This window comes from Octopus sinensis, linkage group LG9, assembly GCF_006345805.1.
Source record: "Octopus sinensis linkage group LG9, ASM634580v1, whole genome shotgun sequence".
Taxonomy (NCBI): Eukaryota; Metazoa; Mollusca; class Cephalopoda; order Octopoda; family Octopodidae; genus Octopus; species Octopus sinensis.
Window position 1 is genome coordinate 78495543 of NC_043005.1, and position 26962 is coordinate 78522504.

The 26962-nt window shown below is 34.8% G+C and overlaps 1 protein-coding gene across 1 annotated transcript in view; it reads left to right on the plus strand.

Moving 5' to 3' along the window:
• The window catches only part of LOC115215729 (UDP-glucose:glycoprotein glucosyltransferase 1-like), a 204643-nt gene extending 180204 nt beyond the window's left edge, over positions 1–24439 (plus strand). Inside the window, 2 exon segments of the mRNA XM_029785021.2 lie at positions 10600–10780; positions 24354–24439. Of these exon segments, the coding sequence (XP_029640881.2) occupies positions 10600–10780; positions 24354–24376 (204 nt within the window). The 3' untranslated portion in view covers positions 24377–24439.
• Positions 24440–26962: the final 2523 nt, after the last annotated feature.

A 26962-nucleotide genomic window follows, 5' to 3' on the forward strand; every position in this document is an offset into this window, starting at 1 on the left:
GTGTGTGTTGTATAGATGTGTTTTTGTATAGATATATGTATGTGCATGTGTATAGATATGTGTGTGTGTGCATAGATATGTGTGTGTATATATATATATATATGTGTTGTGTGGATATAGATATATGTGTCTATATGTATAGATATATATATGTACGTGTTTGTATGTATGGATAAATGTGTGTATATGTACAAATATGTGTGTGTATATATATATATATATGTGTAGATATATATATATGTGTATGTATATATATGTAGATATATATATATGTGTGTGTATGTGTATATATATATATGTATATGTGTATTCATGTGTGTATATAGGTATAGATATATGTGTATGCATGTGTGTATATATGTATAGATATGTTTGTATGCATGTGTGTATATATATTGATATATGTGTATGCAAATGTGTGTATATGTGTATGTGCATGTGTTTGTATGTATGTGTGTATATAAATATATAGGTATATATATGCATATGTTTGTGTGTATATAGTTGTATAAATATATATATACATGTGTATATGTGTTGGACTGTCATTCATCATGCCAGTGTGTATATTGCATATATATATATATATATATATTAAAGGGTAAATATGAAGAACAGGAATATGGGATGGTGGCAGCAGGAGGTATTTTCAATTTCTGTAATAATTTGCTGGAAGTGAATAACAATGATGTGTTTGTAATTTCATTGAAGAAAAAAATGCTAACCTAATATTTATTTTACATTATAAGTGTGTATGTGTGTGTGTATATATATATATATATATATATATATATATAATGTACACACATTTGTATGCACGTGTTTTGTTTTATTATTTTGATATACATACCTGTACAGCTGCCTCTACATATATAATAGATGTCTTTGTGTGTATGCATACATACATACATACATGCAGATAGTGAATGAGAAAGTGTTGTGTGTATATGTGTGTCTGTGTGTGTGTGTATGTATAGTGAGAGAGAGTTGTGTATATGTGTGTATATTGTGAGGTACAGTTGTTTATGTTTGTGTGTGTGTGTGTGTATATATATAGTCTTTTTGCTCTCTTACATCTTTCAGTTATATAAATATAAGTATATATTTATGTATGTATATATGTATATTGATATATATATATATATATATATATATATATATATATATATTTAAGCATGTGTATGTAGAATGCTAGATAGATAGATTGATAGATAAATAGATAGATAAATCTAGATGTATGAATACATTTGTACATATGTGTATATCTATTCATGTGTGTATTATACCTATGTAATACATGTATTGGTATATTGTATATGTGCATTTATTATAAATAAAATCATATTTGTATATATATGTATATATTATATGTACTTATTATATAATACGTTTACACTATCTCCATTTAAATATATGCCTGTGTGTGTGTGTGTGTGTGTGTGTGTAATGTAGATATGATAAAGAATGTTTGATTGCAGCTAAATAGATTGGGTAGAAGTGGCTTTATGATGCAAGGCAGGAGATGGGTGTAGGGATGACGAAGGGTGTGGAATTAAGATGGGATGGGCTGGGGATAGGAATGGGATCAGGAAAACGGGAAAGTTAGGTGGAAGGAAGGAATCGCAGGGACAGGAGATGAGAGGTAAAATATAAGAGCTTTAGTTTTTGTGAAAGGGAAGAAGTTTGGCAAGCCTGGGGAGGCTAGGAGAAATGGCAAAAGCTTCCTGATTTTGAACACGATCACCAGTGAATGCTTATTGATCTCTTGTTATAGCTTGCACTTACTAGGAATAAAAATGACGGTGGATATAATTTCCTGTGCAGAGAAACATTTTTCAAAATCCATTATAGAAAACTTAGTTTCAGCTTTGGAAATCAAAAAAAAAAAAAAAAGTCATGCGTATTTATGCATGTATATTAATATGTATCTATGTATATGTGTGTATTTCTGTGTGTATGTTTGTACATATTTATGAATATGTGTATGAATTCGTATGTACATGAGTTTGTGTCTCATTAAATATGTGTGTGTGTTTTGTGTGTGTGTGTATATATATATATATATGTGTGTGTGTGTGTGTGTGTGTCTATTATACATAAAATATAATAGATATTATAAATATAATATCTATTATATATAATACATACTTTTCATATAACGTATATATATATATATGACATATTGCATTTACTATATATTTATATATATATGCAGTGTGTGTATATTTACGCATTATGTACAAGTATATATATATATATGCGTGTATGTCTGCACAATCGCATACAAGCATACGTTATAAACATTGTATATATAATATATATATATATATATATATATATATATATATAAGCTGTGCATTTCTTATTGTTGTGCATCTATCTTTTATCATCTTTGAAGAAGGTAAGAAGAAAAAAAATTCTGTGTCTAAGAATGAAAGAAGGAAACAAGCAAATGAAGACATTAACATTACAGAAGTGGACATCTCTGTTTTCATGTTTTCACTTAACAAACAGAATCTCCTCATAGTTCTCTACAGAATACACTCACACACACACACACACACACACACACACACACATATAGTGATTGATATAGGTGTGTGTTATATGTATGTATATATATATATATATATATATATATATATATAGATAGATAGATAGATAGATATATAGATATACATATATACACACACATTTATAAAGAGTGATTTAAGTATGTGTTTGTGTATATATATGTATGTAATATATAATGTATATGTATGTAATATGTATATGTATATGATATATATGTGTGTGTAATATATATATATATATACACACACACATATATATACATATATATCATCTATATATATATATCGTATATATCATATATATATATATATAGAGATATAATATATTAGAGAGAGAGAGAGAGAGAGAGAGACATAGATAGACAGACAAATAGGTATATTCAGATTTATACAAACTTATATATAGACAGACAAATAGGTGTATTCATATGGATAGATAGAGATATGTGTGTGTATATCGTAGAGGAAAATAGTTGGGCGATGGAATAACAGAAAGCTGTCATAGAGAGGTTCTGTGTTTCGGGAACTGTTACTCTACTTTTCTTGTTAACTTGGTTTCAATTCCTTTACAAAAATGCTACCATTATTCCTTGTGCGGAAAGAAAATTAGAAAATAAGATAGAAGAGCATTGGTGGAAAGGAAGGAAAAAAAAAAAGGATAATTTGAAACAGAAAAAAGTTAAAATATGTATATATAATATATATATATATATATATATGTGTGTGTGTGTGTGTGTGTGTATGCATGTGTATAGATTTATAGATTTGTATTTATAACTACACTGAACTTGTAAAAAAAAAAAGTAAAAATCTTGTATTTTCTACCCGTTGGTTATGCAGATCTTTTGACAAGAGATATAGTTCGAGTTAGTTTGCAATAAGCCATGGTGTCTTTGGAAAGTCTGTAGAGTATTAAAAATTACTAGAAGAAAAAAAAAAGAAATAAAATTTCAAAATGAAATAAAATACAATATAAAAGAAAGAAACTTACAATGAGCAAGTTAAAATCATTGCTTAAGCAATTACATGTTCCTCTGAAACTTCTCAGCAACTTCTTTTTGTGTATGTGTAAAAGTATTATTAGTAATATTATTATCATTATTATTATTACTATTATTATTATCATTATTATTATTTGTCGTGGTGCGGTGCTTGACATTAAGTTGGTGTTTTGTTATAGTATATAAAACCCTGCTGGACATGGGTGTTTGTTCAACAAAGCTTTGGTTTTTCTGTTTTCTCTCTTTCCTTTTTTTCATTTTTTGCTCTTTAACATACCGGATAAATAAACATATGTGTATCTTTTAACAGGAAAAAGTAAATTCTGAATTAACTGTCTTTGAAATATGTAATCCAAAACCTAACACCGATGCACCAAAAAACACAAACAAAAAAAAAAGGGAAATAAATATAGAGATAAATAATAAATAAAGCATATTTTTTTGGTACAATTTTTTTTCTCTTCTATTTTAAATAAAAATTGGACAAAATTGGACTTTTTTTTTTCTACTCAGACCTTGCATTTCTTTGTTACCCAGAATACAAGGTATTTTAACAGAAAATCTGATATTGACTTCTTACATTATTGGCAAAAAGAAGGCCACAAATTCGTCAAGTTGAGTTGAAGCATCATTGAAAGCAGAACTAGAAATCATATTTATTTATTTCTAAAAGTAAACATTATTATTTTTTTTTTTTTTGCCCCCACATACAGCAACTAGTTCAGGCTTTCATATTTATTGGGGAGTTGGTCGAAATATGCAATTATAGTATTAAATGATGTCGCTTTTGTGGGGTTTTTTTTTCACAAGGACTTCAGTTATGTATCTTTTAGATTTTTATTTACTTGTTTCAGTCATTGGACTATGGCCATGCAGGGGCACCATCTTGAAGGGTTAAGTCGAAATAATTGATTCTAGTACTGTTTTTTTTTAATTTTTAGGTTTTATATTTATTCTATCAGCATTTTTAACCAAATCACTAAGTTATGGAAATGTAAATATATCAACCCTGTCAGTCAAGTACTTTGGTTACAGACACAAGTACAAAGACGTGTGTGTGTGTGTGTGTGTGTGTGTAAATGCAACTGTGCCGGTGCTGTATAAACACACCCTTACTGCTGCTGTTTGTTTTTTTTTTTTTGTTTGTTGAGCGAAGCAGTCTTCATCCCAGAGCTCGCAAGATCGCGAGTGGGAGAAGTCCGAAACGTGGTCCTTTGCTATTTGTAAGACCCGCAGAAGAGAAAAGTCAACCCTTGACACCGAGAGCATCAACGGATGGATGAATGCACCTCCAGGCTCAGTGGTTGCGTAGGAAGTCGGGGACAAGAAACAGGAAGAAAGAGTGAGAAAAAGTTGGAGTGAAAGAGTACAACAGGGGTCGCCACAACACCCCCCACCCCCACCTCCTGCCGGAGCCTCGTGGAGCTTTAGGTGTTTTCGCTCAATAAACCCACACAACGCCCGGTCTGGGAATCGAAACTGTGATCCTCTGACTGTGAGTCCACTACCCTAACCACTGGGCCACCTCTGCTGCTGCTGTGTAAACACAACTATTTTGGTGCTGCATAAATGCACCCATACGAGTGTTGTGTAAACGCACCTGAGCCAGTGCTGCTTGAGTGCACCCATGCCTGTGGCATGTAAAAGGCACTCAGCACACTGTTAAGTGTTTAGCGTTTGAATGAGCATCCAGCTATTAAAACCCATACCTTGACAGACAGCTGGAGTTTGGACAGCTCCCTGCTAGCAAGCTCCATGTCTGACCGTCCAACCTGTGCCAGCATGAAAAGCGGACGTTAAACGATGATGATAATATATATATACACACACAGTAATCCCTTGCCATAGTGCAGTTCACCTGAGCTTACATCAATTCCTCCAGGGTGTTGTTTTGCATTTATAAAAAAATAAATATACACAGTTTATAAAAATTAAAAAAAAGAATAACTAGGGTCCTAGGGTCGATCTGTTTGACTGAAGTTGGTGCTCCAGTATGGCCACAGTCAAAATGACTGAAACAAGTAAAAATAATAAAAGAAAAGAATATGTACACATACACAATGGGCTTCTTTCAGTTTCCATCTACTACAGGCACTCGCAAGGCTCTGGTCAGCCTGGGGTTATAGTAGAAGACACTTGTTCAAGGTGCTACAGAGAGGGACTGAACCTGAAACCAAGGAGTATATTGTTTATTGCAACTGGCCATGACTATATATATATATATATATATATCTGTATATATAGCTATATGTATATCTGTATATAGCTATTTATATATGTACAGTAAAATTTAAATTCAATTGAATATGGTACTTAAGTTAAGGGCACCAGAATTTAGTATGATATTATCCATATAATTCAAAATGGGGTGATTATTGTTGCTTATTGATATATATATATATATATATATATATAGCTGTATATATATATAAATATAAATATATATATATATATAATATATATATATATATTGCTATATATATATGTATGTGTGTGTGTGTATATATATATATATATATATAGCTATATATTGTGTATGTGTATATATATGTGTGTGTGTGTATAGCTATATATATGTGTATGTGTATATATATATGTGTGTGTGTGTATAGCTATATATATGTGTGTGTATATATATAACTGTATGTGTGTGTATATATATAACTATATATGTGTGTATATATATAGCTATATATGTGTATATATAGCTATATATATGTGTATATATATAGCTATATATATATGTGTGTGTATATATATATAGCTATATATGTGTATATATATATAGCTATATATATGTGTATATATATATAGCTATATATTTGTGTATATGTGTATATATATATAGCTATATATATGTGTATATATATATAGCTATATATTGTGTATATATATATATATATATAGCTATATATATGTGTATATATATAGCTATATATATGTGTATATATATAGCTATATATTTGTGTATATATATATATATAGCTATATATTTGTGTATATATTTATACAGCTATATATTTGTGTATGTATATATAGCTATATATTTGTGTATATATATATATAGCTATATATTTGTGTATGTATATATAGCTATATATTTGTGTGTATGTATATATAGCTATATATTTGTGTATATATATATATAGCTATATATTTGTGTATGTATATATAGCTATATATTTGTGTATGTATATGTATATATATATGTGTGTGTGTGTGTGGTGTGTATATAGCTGTGTATGTGTACATGTATGTGTATGTATGTATGTATATATATATATATATATATATATATATATATATATTGTATGCATATCATTCAGCTACAATAGTAGTTGAATAATATTCTTAAGACTGCAATTTACTCACATGCAACATCTTTCAAACTTTGTCGCTAATTCAGTTCTTAACCAAATTGAAAACTGTTAACATTTTCGAAGAAAACTGGTCCCTAGCTACATTCTAGCATTAAAAAAATTGAGATGTGGTCCAGTAGAAAAATGTTTACATTAAAATTTATAGCAATGTTAGGAGAGTAACGCCTTCAATCAAGATCTATATAACTTTTCTATTTTAAAAGTGAAATATATTTATCTTTGCTTCAATGATAGAAGAAATCATGAAGAATTTCATTGTTTTGGTCCCATGCAACAAAACTTGTATGAAAAATATTGTGAGGTAAAATATGAAAAAAATATATGGCAAAAATTTGAATTCAAGTATAAGTAACTTCTATTTTAAAAACAAATTATATATATATAGGCGCAGGAGTGGCTGTGTGGTAAGTAGCTTGCTAACCAACCACATGGTTCCGGGTTCAGTCCCACTGCGTGGCATCTTGGGCAAGTGTCTTCTGCTATAGCCCCGGGCCGACCAATGCCTTGTGAGTGGATTTGGTAGACGGAAACTGAAAGAAGCCTGTCGTATATATGTATATATATATGCGTGTGTGTATGTTTGTGTGTCTGTGTTTGTACCCCTAGCATTGCTTGACAACCGATGCTGGTGTGTTTACGTCCCTGTCACTTAGCGGTTCGGCAAAAGAGACCGATAGAATAAGTACTGGGCTTACAAAGAATAAGTCCCGGGGTCGATTTGCTCGACTAAAGGCGGTGCTCCAGCATGTAAAAGAGTAAAAGAGTAAAGAGTTTAATTAAGATTAAATAATAGAGCTTGATTTGAGGAATTTCATAGTATTAATCTACTGCAATGAAGTTTTAAAGTTTTAATTCTTTTGTTTCTCAGATTTGAGGGTGATTATAAATATAGTTCTATATTTTTTTATGAATATAGTTCTATAAGGGGACTTTTAATATATGTTGCCAGCATCATTGGGGTAAGAAAAAGATTATCAACAACGCCATGAATTGACACATTTGACACATTATTAATTAGCGTAATATCATAGCCTGGGAAAAACATGGATTACATGGAAAAATGTGTGCAAGAGAACTAATATTCTTAATGGAAAAGTACAGGACAAGTTATTATATCTGGTAAAGTGCACAACAAAAATAGTTTTGTTTAAAATATTGCAGCTAAGCATAAAATTTGAATATTAAAAATTATATGATTTTAATTTACTAAGAAACATTATAATTACAATGGTACCGTTATTTTGTTAAAATATTGACACACTAGAATGCTTAAAAAATGTGAGCCAGAAGTACCAATATAGCTAAAGTTTTATGCAAAGTAGAATAGTATATATGGTAGGCAAGTTCATTTTGTAAAAATTAGGCATTGGGTCAAGACTAAAAATGTGAAGACTTGGCTATAACTCAGGCAAATTTTACTGTGAATTTGTTGTTATAGATAGATTTTACTTTAATATATAACTAATTTTTGTAGTATTCTATTTATTGTACTATGTACTAATATTATTTTTGTAAGCTATTTTCAAATTTCTATGTAAAAGGAATTTTTTTAAAGTACGAAAATTATTTTGAGTTATTTAAAATTTTTTAATAGAAGTCACAAGTTATAACAAACAGAAGTAATAACTTGTAATAAAATGTTTAGTTTTAATAAAAGCCAATATTTTAAGTAAAAAAATGTTCTTGCTTTGTACTTTACCAGATGTAATAAGTGGTCCTGAACTTTTCCAGGTTTATAATCTTAAGAATATTATTTCTCTTGCTCACATTTTTCCATGTAATAAATATACACACACATATATATATATATATATATATATATATATATATTGTATCTATTTGTATACATTTATATATATGCATGTATATATTTGTATACATTTATTATTTATGCATGTATATATTTGTATACATATATATATACACATCTATATCTGTGTGTGTGTGTGTATACATATATGTTGTCATATATGTGTATGTATATATATATATATATATATATATGTAGACATATTTACATGTGTATGTATATATGTAAATACATCTATATATATATATATATATATATATATATACACCTAATTTATATTTATATTATTGTTGCTTGCATTCAATATGTTGACCCAACTATATACTTTATATACATGCGTGTATGTGTGTGCATCATTGAAATAATATGTACGATTATGTATACATGGGTGTGTGTGTATGTGTGCGGAATATTCTTAATAGCCTTAGTATTGAATACAAATTTTCCAACTCTCCTTAGTGTACACATACTGTAAGAGTCGACAGCTGTTTCTCACACCTACATTGTCCCTTACTATCCAGTAGCTGTATATCCTCCCTAAGCAGGAGATGGTTGAGGGGAGAGGGTCTTAGGATATGGAAGACTAACAGGTATTTGGGATCATTGACAATGGAACCACTTCTTCTAATAGCCCTTCTTTATTCTGTTGAGAATCGCACACATTTATTGCAGTGATTCCTTTCACGGAATCGGTGCATGCAATTGTTATGAGCATACATTATACACATTTGTTATGCACTGTCTATACAGTCAATCATTATTCACAATCATTACACACCATCAATACTTACATTATACTCATAATTCGTTATACGCTACCATTGTGTCCAGTCTACATTGTCAGCATCATCATCATCGTTACATCATCATCATTGCTGTTGTCATCATTTACATTTTCCTATTCCTGTGGGGATCAGATAGAATTTATTGAGGCAGGTTTTCTGTTGCTGGATGCCTTTCCTGTCTCCAACTCTCACTTGTTCCCAAGCAAAATGATACTGCCCCATGACCTGACATGTTTTTATGGAAGATTGGAAATATTTGTTAATGATATATTATCGAGGTTTTATTGGTTCCTGTGTGGATTCTTGTTTTATTTTGTTGTATGTGGTCAGAGACTGGCAGAATTGTTAGAGCTTTGGACAAAAGACCTTGCAATATTGGCTGTGGTTCTTCATACTCTGAGTTCAAATCCTTCCAAGGTTTAACATTGCCTTTCATCTAATGCGAGGCAGTGAGTTGACAGAATTGTTACCACATCATCACCATTGTCATTATTTAACAACCACTATACCATGTTTACATTTGAGGAGGTAGATTTCTTATGCCCTGATTCTGTTCCTGTAGCCAACCCTCACCCATTTTTTGCCATGGTTAACTTTGCTTTTCGTCCAGTGCAGGGCAGCAGGTCAAGAGAATTGTTGGAGCATCAGATGAAATCCTCATCATCATCATCATCGTGCACCTACTTTTCCATGCTTGCATTGGTCAGACAGAATTTGTCGAGACAGATTTTTCTATGACCAGATGCTCTTCGAGTTGCCAGCACCCCACTTGTTTCCGAGCAAAGTAATATTTTCTCATGGCCAAACATTTTTCCCACAGAAGACTGGAAATGGTCAGCATTGCTTGTATGATAGTGACCATCACATGTCAAGGCAAGGGTGCTGTCCCTGACCTTACCAGCTCCTGGCAAACCAACTGACCCATGCCAACATGGAAAATGACCATTAGATGATGATGATGATGATGATGATGATGAACCTGAAGATGTCCCTTCTGTTGTGTTTCATTATATTTTATTCTACTATGTTTTATTGTCTTTTCCATTCCAGTGTAATAACCCGTTAACAAAAGAGCCGAAATTACAAGCAGCCATCAGGATTGTCCCTGAATGGAAGCATTACGATTATGAAATAAAAGTATTGTGGGACAAAATATACAACACAAACACCAGATTCCAGACAGAATATGAAAAACCTGTAAAAGATGAAGATAAATTGCCATCAAAGAAAGGTGAGGGTTTTTAATTTTCGTTTTTTTTTTAAAACTGTTTCTTTTCATTTAGTATTTTCTTTAAATAATTTCAGTTACCAAACTGTGGCCATTCTGGGGCATAGCTTTGAAGGGTTTTAACCCTTTTGATATGAACCCTCCTCAGTCTGACTCCGGTTCAGCCATGCCAACTTCCTGTTATAACCCTGGCAAGACTTACCACCCCACCCGCATTTCCTTCATTTTAAAAACTTTTTTGCCTTTTTTTTTTCAAAATATGCGAAAAAATATGGAGATAATGATTCTGAGAAAACTTTCCAAAAATCATTGTAAAATATTTTTTTAAGAATTCTTTTTTTTTCTAAATATGCGGAAAAATACGGACTTCATGATTCAGACAAAAATTTCAAAACATTTCTGTACTTACGGTTCTGGTTTTAAGGTTAGGGTTTTAGGGTTAGTGTTGGGGAAAAAAGTCAAAATTGAAGACGTTTGGGGGGAAAGGGGGGAGGGGATTTCACAATGCCGAGTTTTGGCAATTTTCCAGAACCTCCGTATCCGAAAGCAGGGATTTTTGGCAAAAAATATTACAAAAATAAAGAAATTTGGGAGAAAATGTGAGGTGAGGGCACCTCACATAACTCTTTAGCATTTAAAAGACTTTATCCAGTCAAAATGTTTAACCAGTTTTCTGTTGAAACTGTTCAGATCCGTTCTCTTGCACCAACCCTGCACTAAACAATGACATCATTGAAATCTCTAATCTAATTAAATTAGTGCATAATTAATTTAAAACAATATAAACAAATGAACTTTACATACTGTTCCTTAAAATTTCATGCTAATTTCATCATCATCATCATCATCATTTAACGTCCGCTTTCCATGCTAGCATGGGTTGGACGGTTCAACTGGGGTCTGGGGAGCCCGAAGGCTGCACCAGGCCAGTCAGATCTGGCAGTGTTTCTACAGCTGGATGCCCTTCCTAACGCCAACCACTCCGAGAGTATGTTCTAATAATCAGTTTAATTACAATCATGTTATTTTACTAAATTCTTCAGTATTTTAAAAGCTAATGGAAACAAAGTCCATGTTTATGAAAATGGTAACGAACTGGTTAATGAATTTGGCTTTGCTCAAACACTATCCATTGTCCAGTGCTTCTTTTATCAACCATGGAAGTGGAAGTCAAAAATCAATCTGTGATTGATCTGCAATCAGTATGTGGAAGGGATGTAACTAAGTACCGTAACGTGTTTTGTCAGATGCTTGGCTTATTGTGCATTCTATACTCTGAGAGATGAGTGTGTATATGTGTGTGCATGTATGTATGTATGCATGCGTGTGCGTTAGTTTATGTATATGTGTTTGTGTGTCATCATCATTTAATGTCCGTTTTCCATGCTGGCATGGGTCGGACGGTTTGACCAGGGCTGGCAAGCTGGAAGGCTGCACCAGACTCCAGTCTGATTTGGGCATGGTTTCTACTGCTGGATGCCCTTCCTAACACCGTGTGTGTGTGTGTACATATAGTGTGACCTAGTGCTGAGAGTGTTACACTCTCAATCGCAAGATGAGGGGTTCATTTCCAAAATGAGGCAGTGCTTTGGATTCTTGAGCAAAACACTTCATCAAACATTGCTTTGGTCCACTTAGCTGCAATGGACTAGCATCCCTTTCAGGGGGAGTCTTGTGTTCTTTGTCACTCATACATCATGGCAACTGGAAAGCTGGCTTTGCAAGTCCATTACAGTATGACCAGGGGTCGATAATTATGATGATGCATTTCAGCTGTGTATATTTAGGTAAAAAAGCAGTTTTTAGTGTGTTAAACCTTATAGGGGGTCTGACTTCTTGCATATAGGACCCAAGTGGGAATTTTATTATTTTTTTAGTGGTGGGGGGGTAATTTTTTTTTTTTTTTAGTTTCTTTTTTCGGTTAAAAGTGCATCTTATATGCTGTCAACTGCAGTATTTTTCTTCTCATTTTTCTTACGGTTCTGGAAATAAAACTAAGCCATAGGTGCAGTTGTGACCAAGTGGTCAGATGCTTGCTTCCCAGCCACATTGTTTTGGGTTCAGTCCCACTGTGTGACACCTTGAGCAAGTGTCTTCTACTGTATCCTTGGGCCAACTGTAGATATTATATATATCTTTATATATATAAAACTGAGAATGTGTGTGTGTCTGTCTGTGTGTTTCCCTAAAGCTTGAGAGCTACACAACCAATTTCATTCAAATTTTACACATGCCTTACTTAGGGTCCATGTAGTTTCATGGGCAAAAAAAAAAGTTCAACTTCTTGCCTAGGGTGAGCCCATAGCAATATCATATCTTCTCCACTACGATTCCCTAAAACTTGAGAACTACACAACCAATTTCATTCAAATTTTACACATCCCTTACTTAGGGTCCATGTAGTTTCATGGGCAAAAAAAAAAATGTTCAACTTCTTGCCTAGGGTGAGCCCATAGCAATATCATATCTTCTCCACTATTTCAGTATTACGTGTTAAAAGTGAAACAAAAACGTTTCTCCATTTTATGTCAGATACTTTCACTTTAACAATAAAAATAATAACAATTGAATTATATGTAGTAAGCAATAATTAAAATCAAACTAAAGTATAATATAATCGTAACATAACAAAAGTAAAAATAGCAAGCAATTGGTATAAAATTGCATCAGTGATTTGAACTTGAATAAGTGGTTTCACATGAATGGGAATAAATTAAAAATAAAATTAGCCTGCAGAAATGGAATAGTCCAGGTGGATAATAGAAAATTAAATTAAAGAAAAGACTATTGTCTATAAAGTATACAATGTAGAGAAAAAAGAAGATTTGAACACATCGAGGAAATTTACCCACGTGTGTTGTGAGTTATTTTTTGCATGTGAAACTTTGGAAAAAAACTGTTAAAAAATTGTCAAAAATTGAATCGCGCGAGGCGTTTGCCGCTGCGTGTTTGAACCTTTTATAGAAGGTGTGTCGACCCTCAAGTCATGGAGACTTACGCGGGGGTCGCCACAACAAAAAGTGACGAGTCACTTAGAATAAAAGAAGTGTTCTTTAGAAAAGAACAATTGAAGGAATACGAGAAGTTCGTCAAAAGGGAGGGTGACAGCGTGAAGCTGGTCCCGCCTGTGGAAACAATAGAAGAAAAAAATAACAAGACGATAACGTATAGAACGCAAGATAGAAACACGAGAAAACTGGTGAGAGTGACGATTGAAGAAATAGAGAAATGTCTGGGGGACATCATGAAAAAAGCGACTTTGGTAGACAGAGGAAAGAAATATGGTACGGTGGAGGTGAGATGCGCAACAAAAGGAGTGGCGGCGGCCTCATTGGCTTCCACTGTCCTGAAAGCGGAAATTTTCACCATGTGGCCGACGTATAAAGGAAGACGGGGGGTACGGGTAAGAGTCCCAGTAAGGTGCCCCCAAATATTAAAACAGAGATGCTGGTAACAGCCATTATTGGGGCAGCAAAAGAGGAAGTAGAAATAGGGTCAATTAAGGAGACGAACGTTGTAAATTGGAAGGGATTCGGAGTAGAGTTGTGGCTAATGGCCACAATGGAAGACATCGAAAGATTTCCCTTCCAAATAGAAATAGAAAACGAGAAGACAATTAGTGTGTAATAGGTGAAGACAGGCGCCGATATTGCCCTCAAGGGGGGCTCAAAGAGGGGCAAAAAAAAAGAATGTCCGCTGTATGAATTCACAGCGGAGCGCAACAGAGACAAAAATGAGACACGAAACGTGAAGAGAAGGTGAAAAACAGCGAAACACGAACAAAAGGAAAACGGAAAACAAGAAGGAATAAGGAGAAACAACAAGAGAAGGGAAGTAACAGCGCACTGAAGGAAAATGAAAACAAAGGGAGAAGATAGTAGAAAAGGAGCAAAATTCACAGGGTGCAGAAGTAGTGGAGAAGGAGCCAAGGCAGAAGCAAGAGAAAGAAAAGGAAAGTACATTAAAGGAAAGAGAAAAGCAGGAAAAGAACAAGAGAAGGAACAGAACCAAGAGAAAGGAAAAGATGGTATGCAAAAAGGAAAAAAACAACAGGAAAGGAACTTAAGGCACAGGGTAGAGAGACGGCAGACAAAGAGCCAAAAAACAAGAGAAGAAAAAGAAAGAGAGAAAGCAAAAAGAGAGAAGAGAGAAACCGAGGGAGGAGAAAAAAGAGGAAGTAAGTCCTAAGAGAAAAACTAGAGAAAACGTAGGTACGAATAGAAAATTCAAATACTATGGAACGTTGATCCATCACAAGCATTGTGAGGAGATGGAAGATTTAATAAGCGTAACAAACGGATATACGTGGGTCAGGATGGGCACCGAATGGAAAGAAACAGGTGCACTCGTCCACGAGAACGACGCCGAGGCGTTCATCGAGGCAGCTGGCAAGAACGTGTTAAAACATATGAAATGCCGACTTACAAGGTGCCTCGAACGTTGGAAGTTTACCCAAATTTGGTAGACATAATGGAGTATATATAAAAGAAAAGGTATTGTGAAAACTTTATTTGGAAATGATAAAAAGAACTTTAAATTCGGAAAAAAAAAAAGAAATGTTGAACTTTGTAAAACTTTTGAATGTATGTTGAAAATGTATAAAATGTTTTATTTGGAAAATATTATTGACGAATAAAAAACAAATGACGAAATGTAACCGCTCGATTTCGGGGATCGAGTGGGCATTACACCACATTGTACAAACTTCATAATTCATTATTCATTCCCGATTGTATTGTCCCATCTATGTAGCCCCTAGTGGGTAATAATAAAACATGGAGGAAAGCACCTTCGAAAAGTGTCTTGGTGCGACCATGTAAGATATCTAACTAGAGGCTTACAAATTCGCCACAATAGAAGCAAGGTTCGAGTCAACGGAGCATGCAAGGGAGTACTCGACTCGAACTTGCAAAGTGAAAATATTTTATTTTTACCTTTATATCTGGGACGTAGGACGTCCCGGAAAAACATTTTTAATGCCCCCCTCCCCCCCACCCCCGAAGTAGAGGTAGGGTGGATTGTAGCTACACTTCTATACAAGAGAGAGGACAAGATACAATTGATCGAAATTACAAGAGACAGGCTAACAATTCCAGTCTATTATATATTTTGAGTATTGTTAGCACTAGCGATATCAAGATATAACTTTGTATTTTGTATTTTATGTCTAGATGTATATATATAGATGTACATGTAATATGTACACATATATATACACATATATACATGCACTAGCACTATGACCCGGCAACGACGGGTCTTTAATGCTAGTATATATATATATATATATATATATATATACACATACACACAAACACACACATATATATATGCACATATGTGTGTGCACCTTTGTTTTCTGTGTTTGTCCCCCCTCCACTGCTTGACAACTAGTGTCGGTGTGTTTTAGTCCCCTGTAACTTAGCAGTTCAGCAAAAGGGATTGATATAAGTACCAGGCTTTGAAGAAAGAAAAAATAAGTATTAGGAGTCAATTCATTCAACTAAAAATATTCTTCAAGGTGGTGCCCTAGCATGGCTGCAGTCTAAATGGCTGAAACAAATAAAAGATAGAAATTACAAAAAAAAGACAAAAGATGAGCTTCCTCTTTAACCCTAGGCTCCTGCTCTGATTCTGCAATACATCAACACTGAAAGCGTTTAATGTTTGGTGGAGGTGGTCTGCAAACAAGTTGGTATTTATGACAGCAGCAATGGCACTGGGGTGGTTGGAAAGGAGAGAAACATAAAGCAAAGAAGCGGCGGGAAGGCAAAGAAAAAATACCGTAAAACATGTTATTTACAGCATAATCTCTAATTAACCTAAAGGCTGGAGATTAGTAATTGCCAATTGAGAATAAATAGTTTATCTTTAAATGATTCTCGAGGCTGGATAATAGCTGCAAAAGATTATTGGGAAAATGTTTAGTTTTCGTGCTCACGGCGGCGATAGCTGTTCGGTATCGAAATTGCAAAAGAACCTGGCCGGTTGTTGCCGGTTCCGTGGCTGAAATGGAGTGGAAATTAAATAGCTTGTGTGTCGAGATATTGTTAGCCATTGAACCTTGCAAACAAATTTGCCCGGTGCCGGGTGGGGGTGGGGTGGGGTGAGGTTTGGGGGGCTGGAGGGGATGGGTGGTAGGGGAGAGCAGAGGTGTTGTCGAGGGAGAGGAAGGTGGAATAGAGGAGCTAATGTAAGCAAAGAGGAAGAAAAAGAAAACTTTGCGATCACCTCCCCCCACTCCCGTTGCAGCTCCCACTCTCTTCCTTTTCCTTTCACACCATCACTGTCACTGTCACCACCACCACCACCACCACCTAAGGGTGGGAAGTGCGTATCAACGACCAGGAATTATAAAGGAGATTGAAATCGACAAGGTAGTAGCCTCTTCTAGTTTCTGCTCCTGTTGTCCTGTAATTGATTTGAGATTGCGGGGGACAGACAAAGGCTAAAAGAAGATTAATTGAGTAGCATATTTCACACACACACACACACACACACACACACCACACACACGGACATACAGGTTGATGAGTGCTTTTAAAAGGTTTCTCTCGACAACAAGCGAGAAGTGGTTTTGAACGGAGAGAAAAAATCCATATGTTACTACTTTTCGATTCCATTTCTCATCTCTTTTCCCTCGTCCACGCCCTCCTCCCCCCTGTCTCTCTCTCTCTCTCTTTCTCTCTCTCTCTCCCCGTCTCTCCCCCCCCCTGTTCTTTTCTTTATTTTTAAAAAGATGCCAACTGAATAGAAATTTTTCTTCTCTCTGTTTGGTTATGACTCTAAGACCTTAACAATATCAAGACTTAGCGCAGCTTAAAAGTGTTTACACATGCGTCCCTTCCACCTCGCTCTTTCAACTCACCTATACCTTCACTCTCTCTCTTTCTCTCTCTCTCACTCACCCCCCCCCCCACTTTTTTTTTTATTTGATGCAAGGTTTCAAGTCAGGAGGACAAAAACAGACAAGCATGTATGCTAACATGGTTGTCAACACCTTTGTAGGGTGACATTTTTCTGAATTCAATCTCCAGCAACTGGCCAAATAGAATGCCTTAATCTATAACACTTTCTCACATATACTACTACTACTACTACTACTTCTTGTTATAATTATTATTATTATTGTTATTATTATTATTATTGTCTTGCTTTAGTAAAACCTAATAGTTCTATCACAAAGTAATCGTATCTTTTAAAGACTTAGGTGGCAGTAGTTAAAAAATGTTATTTCTTTTATTATTTTTTTAATATTTTTTATCTTTTGTCATCACTTGAGTGTGTTGGCAAAAATTCTTCTGAATTTTTTGTGTAATTTTTTTGTGTAATTGTGATGATGATGATGATGGTGTTGATGATGGTCATGTTGATGATGATGAGGAGGAGGAGGAGGAAGATAGTGGTGGTGGTGATGATGATGTGAATTAATCTTTCAAAGATAGCTACACAACAAATCCTGATGTTTTCCTAAGAGTGACCATATGCGGATGTTAGAGAGAGAGGTGGGGAGACACACACACACACACACACACACACACACACACACACACACACACAGAAAGTGGAGAGAGCAACAGAGAGAGATGGGGAGGGCAAAAGAGAGGAGGAATGAGGGATAAAGTGATGGAGAGGAGAAAGTAACAGGCAGAGAGAGAGAGGGAGTTATAGAAAGGAAGAGGGAGAAAGTGTAGGAGGAGGAGAGAGAGACAAAGTGGAGAGAGCGACAGACAGTCAGAGGAGGAGAGAGAGGCATGAAATGATAGAGACAGAGCGAAGAGAAAGGGACAGACACAAAGAGGAAGAAGCAACAGAGAGAGAGAGGGAAGGGGGAGTAACAGAGAGAGAACGAGAGTGAGAGTCAGGCAGACAAAGAGGAGCTAAGAGAGAGAGAGAGACAAAGGTGGAAAGAGGGGGAGAGAAACAAGCAGATAGAGGAGGAGAGAGAGGCATGAAATAATAGAAAGATAGACAGACACAAAGAGAAAGAAGCAACTGAGAGAGGGAGGGAGTGACAGACAGAGAGTCAGACAGGTAGAAAAGGGGAGAGAGAGAGAGTCAGACAGACAAAGAGAGATAGTGATTGATGAAAAACATTTGTTCAAACAACTTTACCTGTAATTTGGTTTTTTTTTCCTAAGACTTTTTTTTATTATTGTTTTATACACTTTTTCAGTTCATTGACCAATGAATCTTTTCCAAAAAATAAAATAAAATAAACCAGTCTTTTATATAAAAATTGTTAAATTCTCTCTCCTAACAATATGTCTAGAATAACTGTCTCCAACACTATACAATCTTTACTGTAGAATTATTGCAAGAATTGCATACAGCACCTTGCATTTCTATTCTACAAACAGCAAGATCTAAATAAAACATGGTGTAACAAAATGGTCATCTCCTGAGGTCTCGTTTCAATTCCTTTCCAAGTGCTACGTATTTCATACCATTTACTGCACTAACGACCTTGAGAAAGGCATAAACATCACTCATTCTCATTGGTTGTCTTTTATCAATTCAAAGTCAGGTGCCTGTTCGAGAGGTTAAGTTTTCATTGCCATCTTTTTACCTCTGCAATTAATATTGTCTTTTTTTTTTTTTTTGGTGGGATGTCATTGCTTAGAGTCAGATTTCAACTCACTTTGAGCTATGGTCATGAGCATTCAACTCGTGAACATCATACATATATATATATATATATATATATATACACACACAGATATATACATATAAATATAGATAGATAGATAGATAAATACATAGATAAAATAGGCATAAATCATGAGCTTTATGCATTTAATAGTGCATTATAGACTTACACCTGTTTCATATACATTTTGGGTACATTCATGATTTAATTTAATTAGTTTTAATTTAATTAGTTTTAATTTAATTTAATTAGTGTGTATGTATCATCATCATCATCATCATTAACGTCTACCTCCATTTGGCTGGAACGGTCTGTGTGTGTGTGTATATATGTATATATATCTTGTTGTGTCTGGGGAAGGTCATTCTTTTTTAGTGCCTTATTATTTAACACACTCACTGGTTCAGTTTCCACTCATTCATTTATTTTTCATAAAATTTTCATTGCATCTTGCAAACTTTTCAATAGTCATTGACTCTGTCCGTTATCCGAGCTGCGTTCTTTTTGTTTTCAAAAAGAACTGAACCAGTGAGCGTGTTAAATAATAAGGCACTAAAAGAGAATGACCTTCCCCAGACACAACAAAATATACATATATATATATATACACACACACACATACACATATAGACAATCCCAGCCAATGGAAGGTAGACGTTAATTGATGATGATGATACAAATACACAATTGATTAAATTAAATTGTGAACATACCCAAAATGTATATATGAAACAGCTGTAAGTCTATAATTTATCTATATATATCACGTGATCATGTGACCGACCAGGCTATCAGATGTTACATATCGCTGATCACAATGCGCTTCGCATTGTCTTAGCCTTCAAATGATGCCACCCTGCTAGCTAAGTGAGCTGGCCAACAGAAGAAAGAGTGAGAAAAAGTTTGGGCGAAAGAGTACAGCAGGGATCGCCACCACTCTCAATGCCCGGTCTGGGAATCGAAACCGCGATCCTACAACCATGAGTCCGCTGCCCTAACCACTGTGCCCGGTGGAGGTGCAAATATATATATATATATATGTATATGATGTTCATGAGTTGAATGCTCTTGACCATAGCTCAAGCAATGACCCCCCCCCCTCTCCAACAACAACAACATGAACAATGCAGAATAAAAAAATGGCAATGACTCTATCCAGACATGACAAAATATCCTTCAACACTCGAACTCACATAAAGAATCTTGCAAACCAAATCCAAAAACGGAATATATATATATCTTGTTTCAGTCATTAGCTAGTGGTCATGCTGGGGCACTGCCCTGAGGAATTTTAGTCAAACTCACCGACCCCTGTTCTTGTTTTCTTTTTTAACCTGGTACCTGTTATATTGATCCGTTTGCTGAACCACTAAGTTATGGAGACATAAACATGCCAACACCGGTTCTCAAGCAGTGGTGGGATACCAACACTGACATGAAGGCGCACACATACACACATGACAGGATTCTTTCAGTTTCCATCTACTAAATCCGCTCACAATGCTTTGGTTGACTCGACGCTATAGTAGAAGACACTTGCCCTAGGCGCCAGACAGTGGGACTGAACCCAGAACCATGTGGTTGGGAAGCAAACCTCTTACTCCAAAGCCACCCTGACACACACACACACACACATATTAATTAAAACTTGCTAATTAATAAAGAACAAGATATTCTCATGTAAGAACTCAATACTGGGTACAAGATCAAATTTATTATAAAAACAGTCATTTCAAATTTTGTCCGTCTTAAGGCTTAGCCAAACATTTGCATTGTTTATTCAAGTGTGTCATGTTTACTCTTATATTCTTCAACTCAAACACATTTTCATAAACACACTCATACATACACAGATGTATATATACACATGTATATGTGTGTGTGTGTATGTGTGAGTATATATACACACACACTCACACACAGATCTATCTGTCTATCTCTCGCTCTCTTTGTCTCTCATATACATACACACATACGTGTGTACATAACTGAATTCTCTCTGCGTTTTTATATATCTATATATTATTCGTACACACACCACACACACACAAACATTTGTACGCATGTATAAGTACATGTGCACATTATTCTATAATGTCGGTTAGGAGGGTGGGTGTTGTAATGATAGCTGAGAAGGCACAGCACATCGTCCATTATTAAAACGCATGGCACAATGGTCACAGATTTAGAGAAGCGATTGAAATTGCATAATTTATTAATTTATTCATTTCTATGAACGGCAGCAGTGGTGGGGGTGCGGGTGGGTGCAGGAGTTGAAAGGAGCACAAGCTTCGCACAGCTTATGAATAATGCTAAAGGGAAGCTTTTTATTGGAAATTAGTTGACCCTGGAGTAGCAGCTGTGAAATATGAGTCACTGGGGTTATGCTAATTCATAAACAAAAAAATATTAAAGATGTAGAGGCATAGCACTAATAATAATAATAATAACAATAATGATAATAATAATAATAATAAAATGTCCTGACGCAGTACCAGACAGTGGCTCTCATGGCTTCTGATCTTAACTGATTGGAAGTATTATCATGTACATTGTTTTGTCTTGGTATAAAAGATGGGCTACAGCAAATATTCTGCTCAATACCACAGATTTGCTTGTCAGTTGTTTGACCTTAACCAGTTGAGCATGTCCCTTAGTGGCTGACGATATGTGCATCTCTGATCACGAGCATAAGTAGTGGGGGAGCATCATAACCATATGTTGAAAGGAATTCTTAGAGGTTTGGATAATTCACCTTTGGAAACATGGGTGGTTTGTTCAACATCCTTAAACAATTCTTATTCAGGGACCTTTTGAGAGGGATGGGCTACTTGACCAGAAGAAAATTCTAACTGGACCCCACCTGCAAGGTCATGTGCTGTTTATCTTGATATGAGATCACCATGTCATGCACATATGGTTGTGATGCATGTACCTGGTGTACCCTTATGAGATGGGTAGTCATGATTGGTATACTGGGCTTCGTATATTTTACCCCAGTGTCACTTTGATGGCATGTACGGCTTTCTCAATAATAATAATAATAATAATAATAATAATCATCCTTTCTACTATAGGTACAATGCCTGAAATTTTGGGGGAGAGGGCCAGTCAGTTAGCTCGACTCCAGTATGCAACTGGTACTTAATTTATCGGCCTGATCAAGCAGTCTTTTGATCAAAGACATTCTAGTAGTGACCATCTCTTTCTAAAAAGAGAAAAAAAAATTCAGACCTCAGATGTAGTATATCTAAATCTGCATTGTTCAGTGTGTCCTGCTTTTGTAAGATTGTAGCATGATATAAAGTAGATTGGCTGTTATTTCTTGCAGGGTGAACAATCACATTCAGACTCCCTCCTTAGAATTGGAAGGTATTAGTTTACAATCTAAATAGATTGTTTTGAGAGATTTGTTTCACTATTGCTGTTGTTTATAGCCCTAAGTCAACCACAGTCAATAGGTCTCTGAATAAAGATGTTCCAGCATTGACCATCCCATCTTTATTTTTATATCAGTTACTAGATTGTCAAAAGCATCTCACTTTTATCTCTGATAAAAGGACGTAGTTTGAGAGATCTGACTGCTATTTCTAGCAGGTAGACTGACCTTACTTACCTTCCTCTTTGTTATTAATGTGTGTGTTCATGTGTGTATCTGTGTGAATGTGTGCTTGTGTTAGTGTATTTATCTTTGTGTGAATATACACACACACGTGTGTGCATGTTTGTGTGTGTTTGCATGTATGTGTTTATATTTGTGTGTGTGTGTGTGTTTTACATTTGTATATGTTCCTGCATTTATATTTATGTAGGAGTGAATGTGCGTGTATATATATATGTGTGTATATATGTGCGTGTAGCATCATTGGCCATGCTATTGTGCCCTACCACAAAACAACAAAAGACATTGTCATCAAATACATAATACATGACAAACAGCTTTTTGATGTCTTTGTTTTTTAATTGTTTCAAACATTTTGTTTTGTCTTTATACATATAAACATTTCTGTCGCAGTTCATTGGTTTTGTTACTCTGACTTGCCACATGTTCCTGCATTACGCTCTTTATGTATTTATGTATATTATTTATTTATAGTTGGAGGCACATGGCCTAGTGGTTACAGCAGCAGACTCGCGGTTGGGGTATCGCGGGTTCGAATCTCAAACTGGGCTTTATGAGTGAAACACCTGAGCTCCATGCTACTCTGGCTGGCAGTAATGGCGAACTTCTGCTGACTCTTTCGCCACTACTTTCTCTCGCTCTTTCCTCCTGCATCTAGCAGCTCACCTGTGATGGACTTGCGTCCCATCCAGATAGGGAACCTATATGCCAATGAAATCGGGAAACCGTCCCTTCTGAGCTAGGCATGGCTCAAGAAGGAACAAACAACACATTAATTTATAGGCATTGCCATGGCTGTGCGGTAAGAGGTTTGCTTCCTAACTATATGATACACATGGTTCCCAGTTCAGTTCCACTGCATGGCACCTTGGGCAAGTGTCTTCTACTACACTCCACCACCTTGGCCAACCAGAGCTTTGCGTGTGAATTTCATTAATGGAAACCAAAAGAAGCCCGTTGCACATAAATGTGTGTGTGTGCTTTTGTGTCTGCATTTGTCCCCCACAACCGGTAGTGTGGTGTTTACATCCCCATAACTAAAGAGACTCATAGAACAAGTACAATACTTTCAAAAATGAAACAGAAAAATTAGTACTGGGGCAGGGGTTGGGTTGTTTGACTAAAATTCTTCAAGGCAGTGCCCCAGCATGGCCCCACAGTCCACAGACTGAAATAAGTAAAATAATAAAATCATATAACTCAATCATTTAGTTTGTTTTTTTTCTACCATTCCAGCTATCCTTTCTTCTGTTGATTAATATTTTACGATTTTAATATAAATTTCTTTCAATTTTCTTTTCCAGATTCCAAGAAGACCGAATTATAACAATAGCAGATTTAGCGGTTAATTAAAATACAAAAAAAAACAAAAAACAAAACAAAAGACTTTTTTTTTTCTTTTTTAAGGCCTAAATCTAGCCGAAATTGGGGAGGGGGTGAAAATGAAACTACCTACTGCTGGCCACAAGTGACCACACAACAACACTGATCACCATCTCTTATCATTTTTATGCACTTGGAAGAAAATAATAATAATAATAACAACAACAATAATGCAAAAACTGGTCAAAATGTTTCAGTCGGACGTGGCCTCGTGACATACAGAAAATCAAATAACTGTCATTATACAAATGCTCTTTTGGGATGGGTTGGTAGATTTTTCTGTGTTTATTTAAATTTCTTTTTGTATTTTTTTTTTATAAATTTTTTGTTTTGATTTTTTTTTTCTAATATTCTGTCTGTCTGTCTGTCTTATCTCTCGTATCTTTTTCCGTGTATTTGCTCACTGAGGCTAAAGATACCTGTCTCTGAAATTAAGTCAAAGAATTTGAAAGTTGGAAGATTTAAAATAAGTAAAATAATAATAATAATATGGGGACAATTAGGATTTTGAGATTGGTACTTGGATGTTGAATGTCTCCCATGATAGGCGGCAAACTGGCAGAAACGTTAGCTCGCTGGGCGAAATGCTTTGTGGTATTTCGTCTGCCGCTGCATTCTGAGTTCAAATTCCGCCTAGGTCAACTTTGCCTTTCATCCTTTCGGGGTTGATAAATTAAGTACCAGTTACGCACTGGGGTCAATGTAATCGGCTTAATCCATTTGTCTGTCCTTGTTTGTCTCCTCTGTGTTTAGCCCCTTGCGGGTAGTAAAGAAATAGAATGTTTCCCATGATAATTAACAACCAAGTATCAAAGCTTATGATGTGCTGAAAGAGATCCTGTGAAACTTTTGACAGCAGGCTGCTGTCTGCTCTCACAGAATCTACCAGAGCAAGCAAGATCAAGTGCTCTGAGAAGTAAAACAATAGTAATAATAATAATAATAATAATACTTACAAATTTTGGAACACAGTTAGCATTTTCAAGGGGAGGGAGTAAGTGGATTACATCTACCCTAGAGTTAAACTGAATAATAATTAACAAGAACTGGAGAAAATCTAATGTACGATTATACTGTTGACGTTGAGAGAACCTGAAATATTTTTTTTGTCTCTTTGTGGTAGTGGAGACTGGATCTGGAAGCACACAAAGCTATAAAGAATAGCATGTAAACATTGGATTGAAACACTCTTTGGATAGAAGAAGTCAAAGGCTGCCAATGGGAATTGAATCTATATGTCCTGTAGATATGACTGGTGTTCAACCCAGCCCTCAACTTTTTCTATCCACAAGAATTTTCCAGCACAAATATTCACATGCTATTATTTTTAGCTTTCTGAGTTCAAATTCCATGGTGGTCGACTTTGCCTTTTATCCTTTCAAGGTCAATGAAATAAGTACCAGTGGAACACTTGGGGGTAATATACTTGACTAATCCCCTCTCCCAAAATTTTAGGCCTCTGTGCCTCCTATAGTAGAAAGGATTATTTGTAGCTTTATGTTAAGGCAGCGACCTGACAGGATCTTTAGCACACTAGACTAAATGCCTTGCAACATTCCTTCCGGCTTAGCATTCTGAGTTCAGATTCCACCAAAGACAACTTTCGTCTTTCATCCTTTCAGAGTTGATAAAATTAGTACTAATTGGGCACTGGGGTCAGTATATTGTCTGGTCCCTTCCTTCAAAATTTAAGGCCTTCTCTCAAAAGTTAATACAGCATCAGTATACAGTTCTTACTGGTAAGAATAAAGTTTCTGAAATAGATAGACTATTTCTTATGATTATAATATTTCCAACTATTAACCTCTTTTGTAGAGAAGGAACTTCTTCATTTTTCTGGGGTTTTTTTTTTTTTTTTTTGCATATCTAACATTTACACTGCATTTTGGTTAGCTTGATCTCTCTAATCTTCATCAGGTGTCTTATTCTTGGATATGTACATATAGTACTGAACCAGAAGCCTTGGGAAACATTATTCTAAAAAATATTTCTCAGGTAATTAAAAACAAATCGGACAATTCTGAGTTGAAACATAGTATTTGAAATAGATTTATCATCATTGAATAGGAGTTTCACAGCCCAAAATATTCTCCTTTCAGAATACTTTTTTTTTTATTTCAATTTTTCACACAAACTGTAATGCTAACAATCTGTGTCTATTTCCTGACATTTGACATATTTTTTAAGTGGTATCACAAGTCTTTCTCTTAGTTTATTAAAAGATCACAGAGAGAGCCATATAGAAAAGAAAAGAAAAAGCAGATGATAATGGTATTAATAATAAGGATTTATTGTGGTTGGCTATCTCTTGAAGAACTTCTGTCTTCTTTTTGTCTATAATAAAGAAATTATTTAAAAATGGAAAAAAAAGCAAAAAAAAAAACAAATTAAGATTTTTTCCTTTTTTTTTTTTGTAAATGAAATTTTCAGGTGTAAAAAAACAAACACTAAAACAATTTCCACTGCATACAAAATATGTAAATAATATCATATTTAAAATAATTTCTGTTAATAAAGAGGAACATTTCTC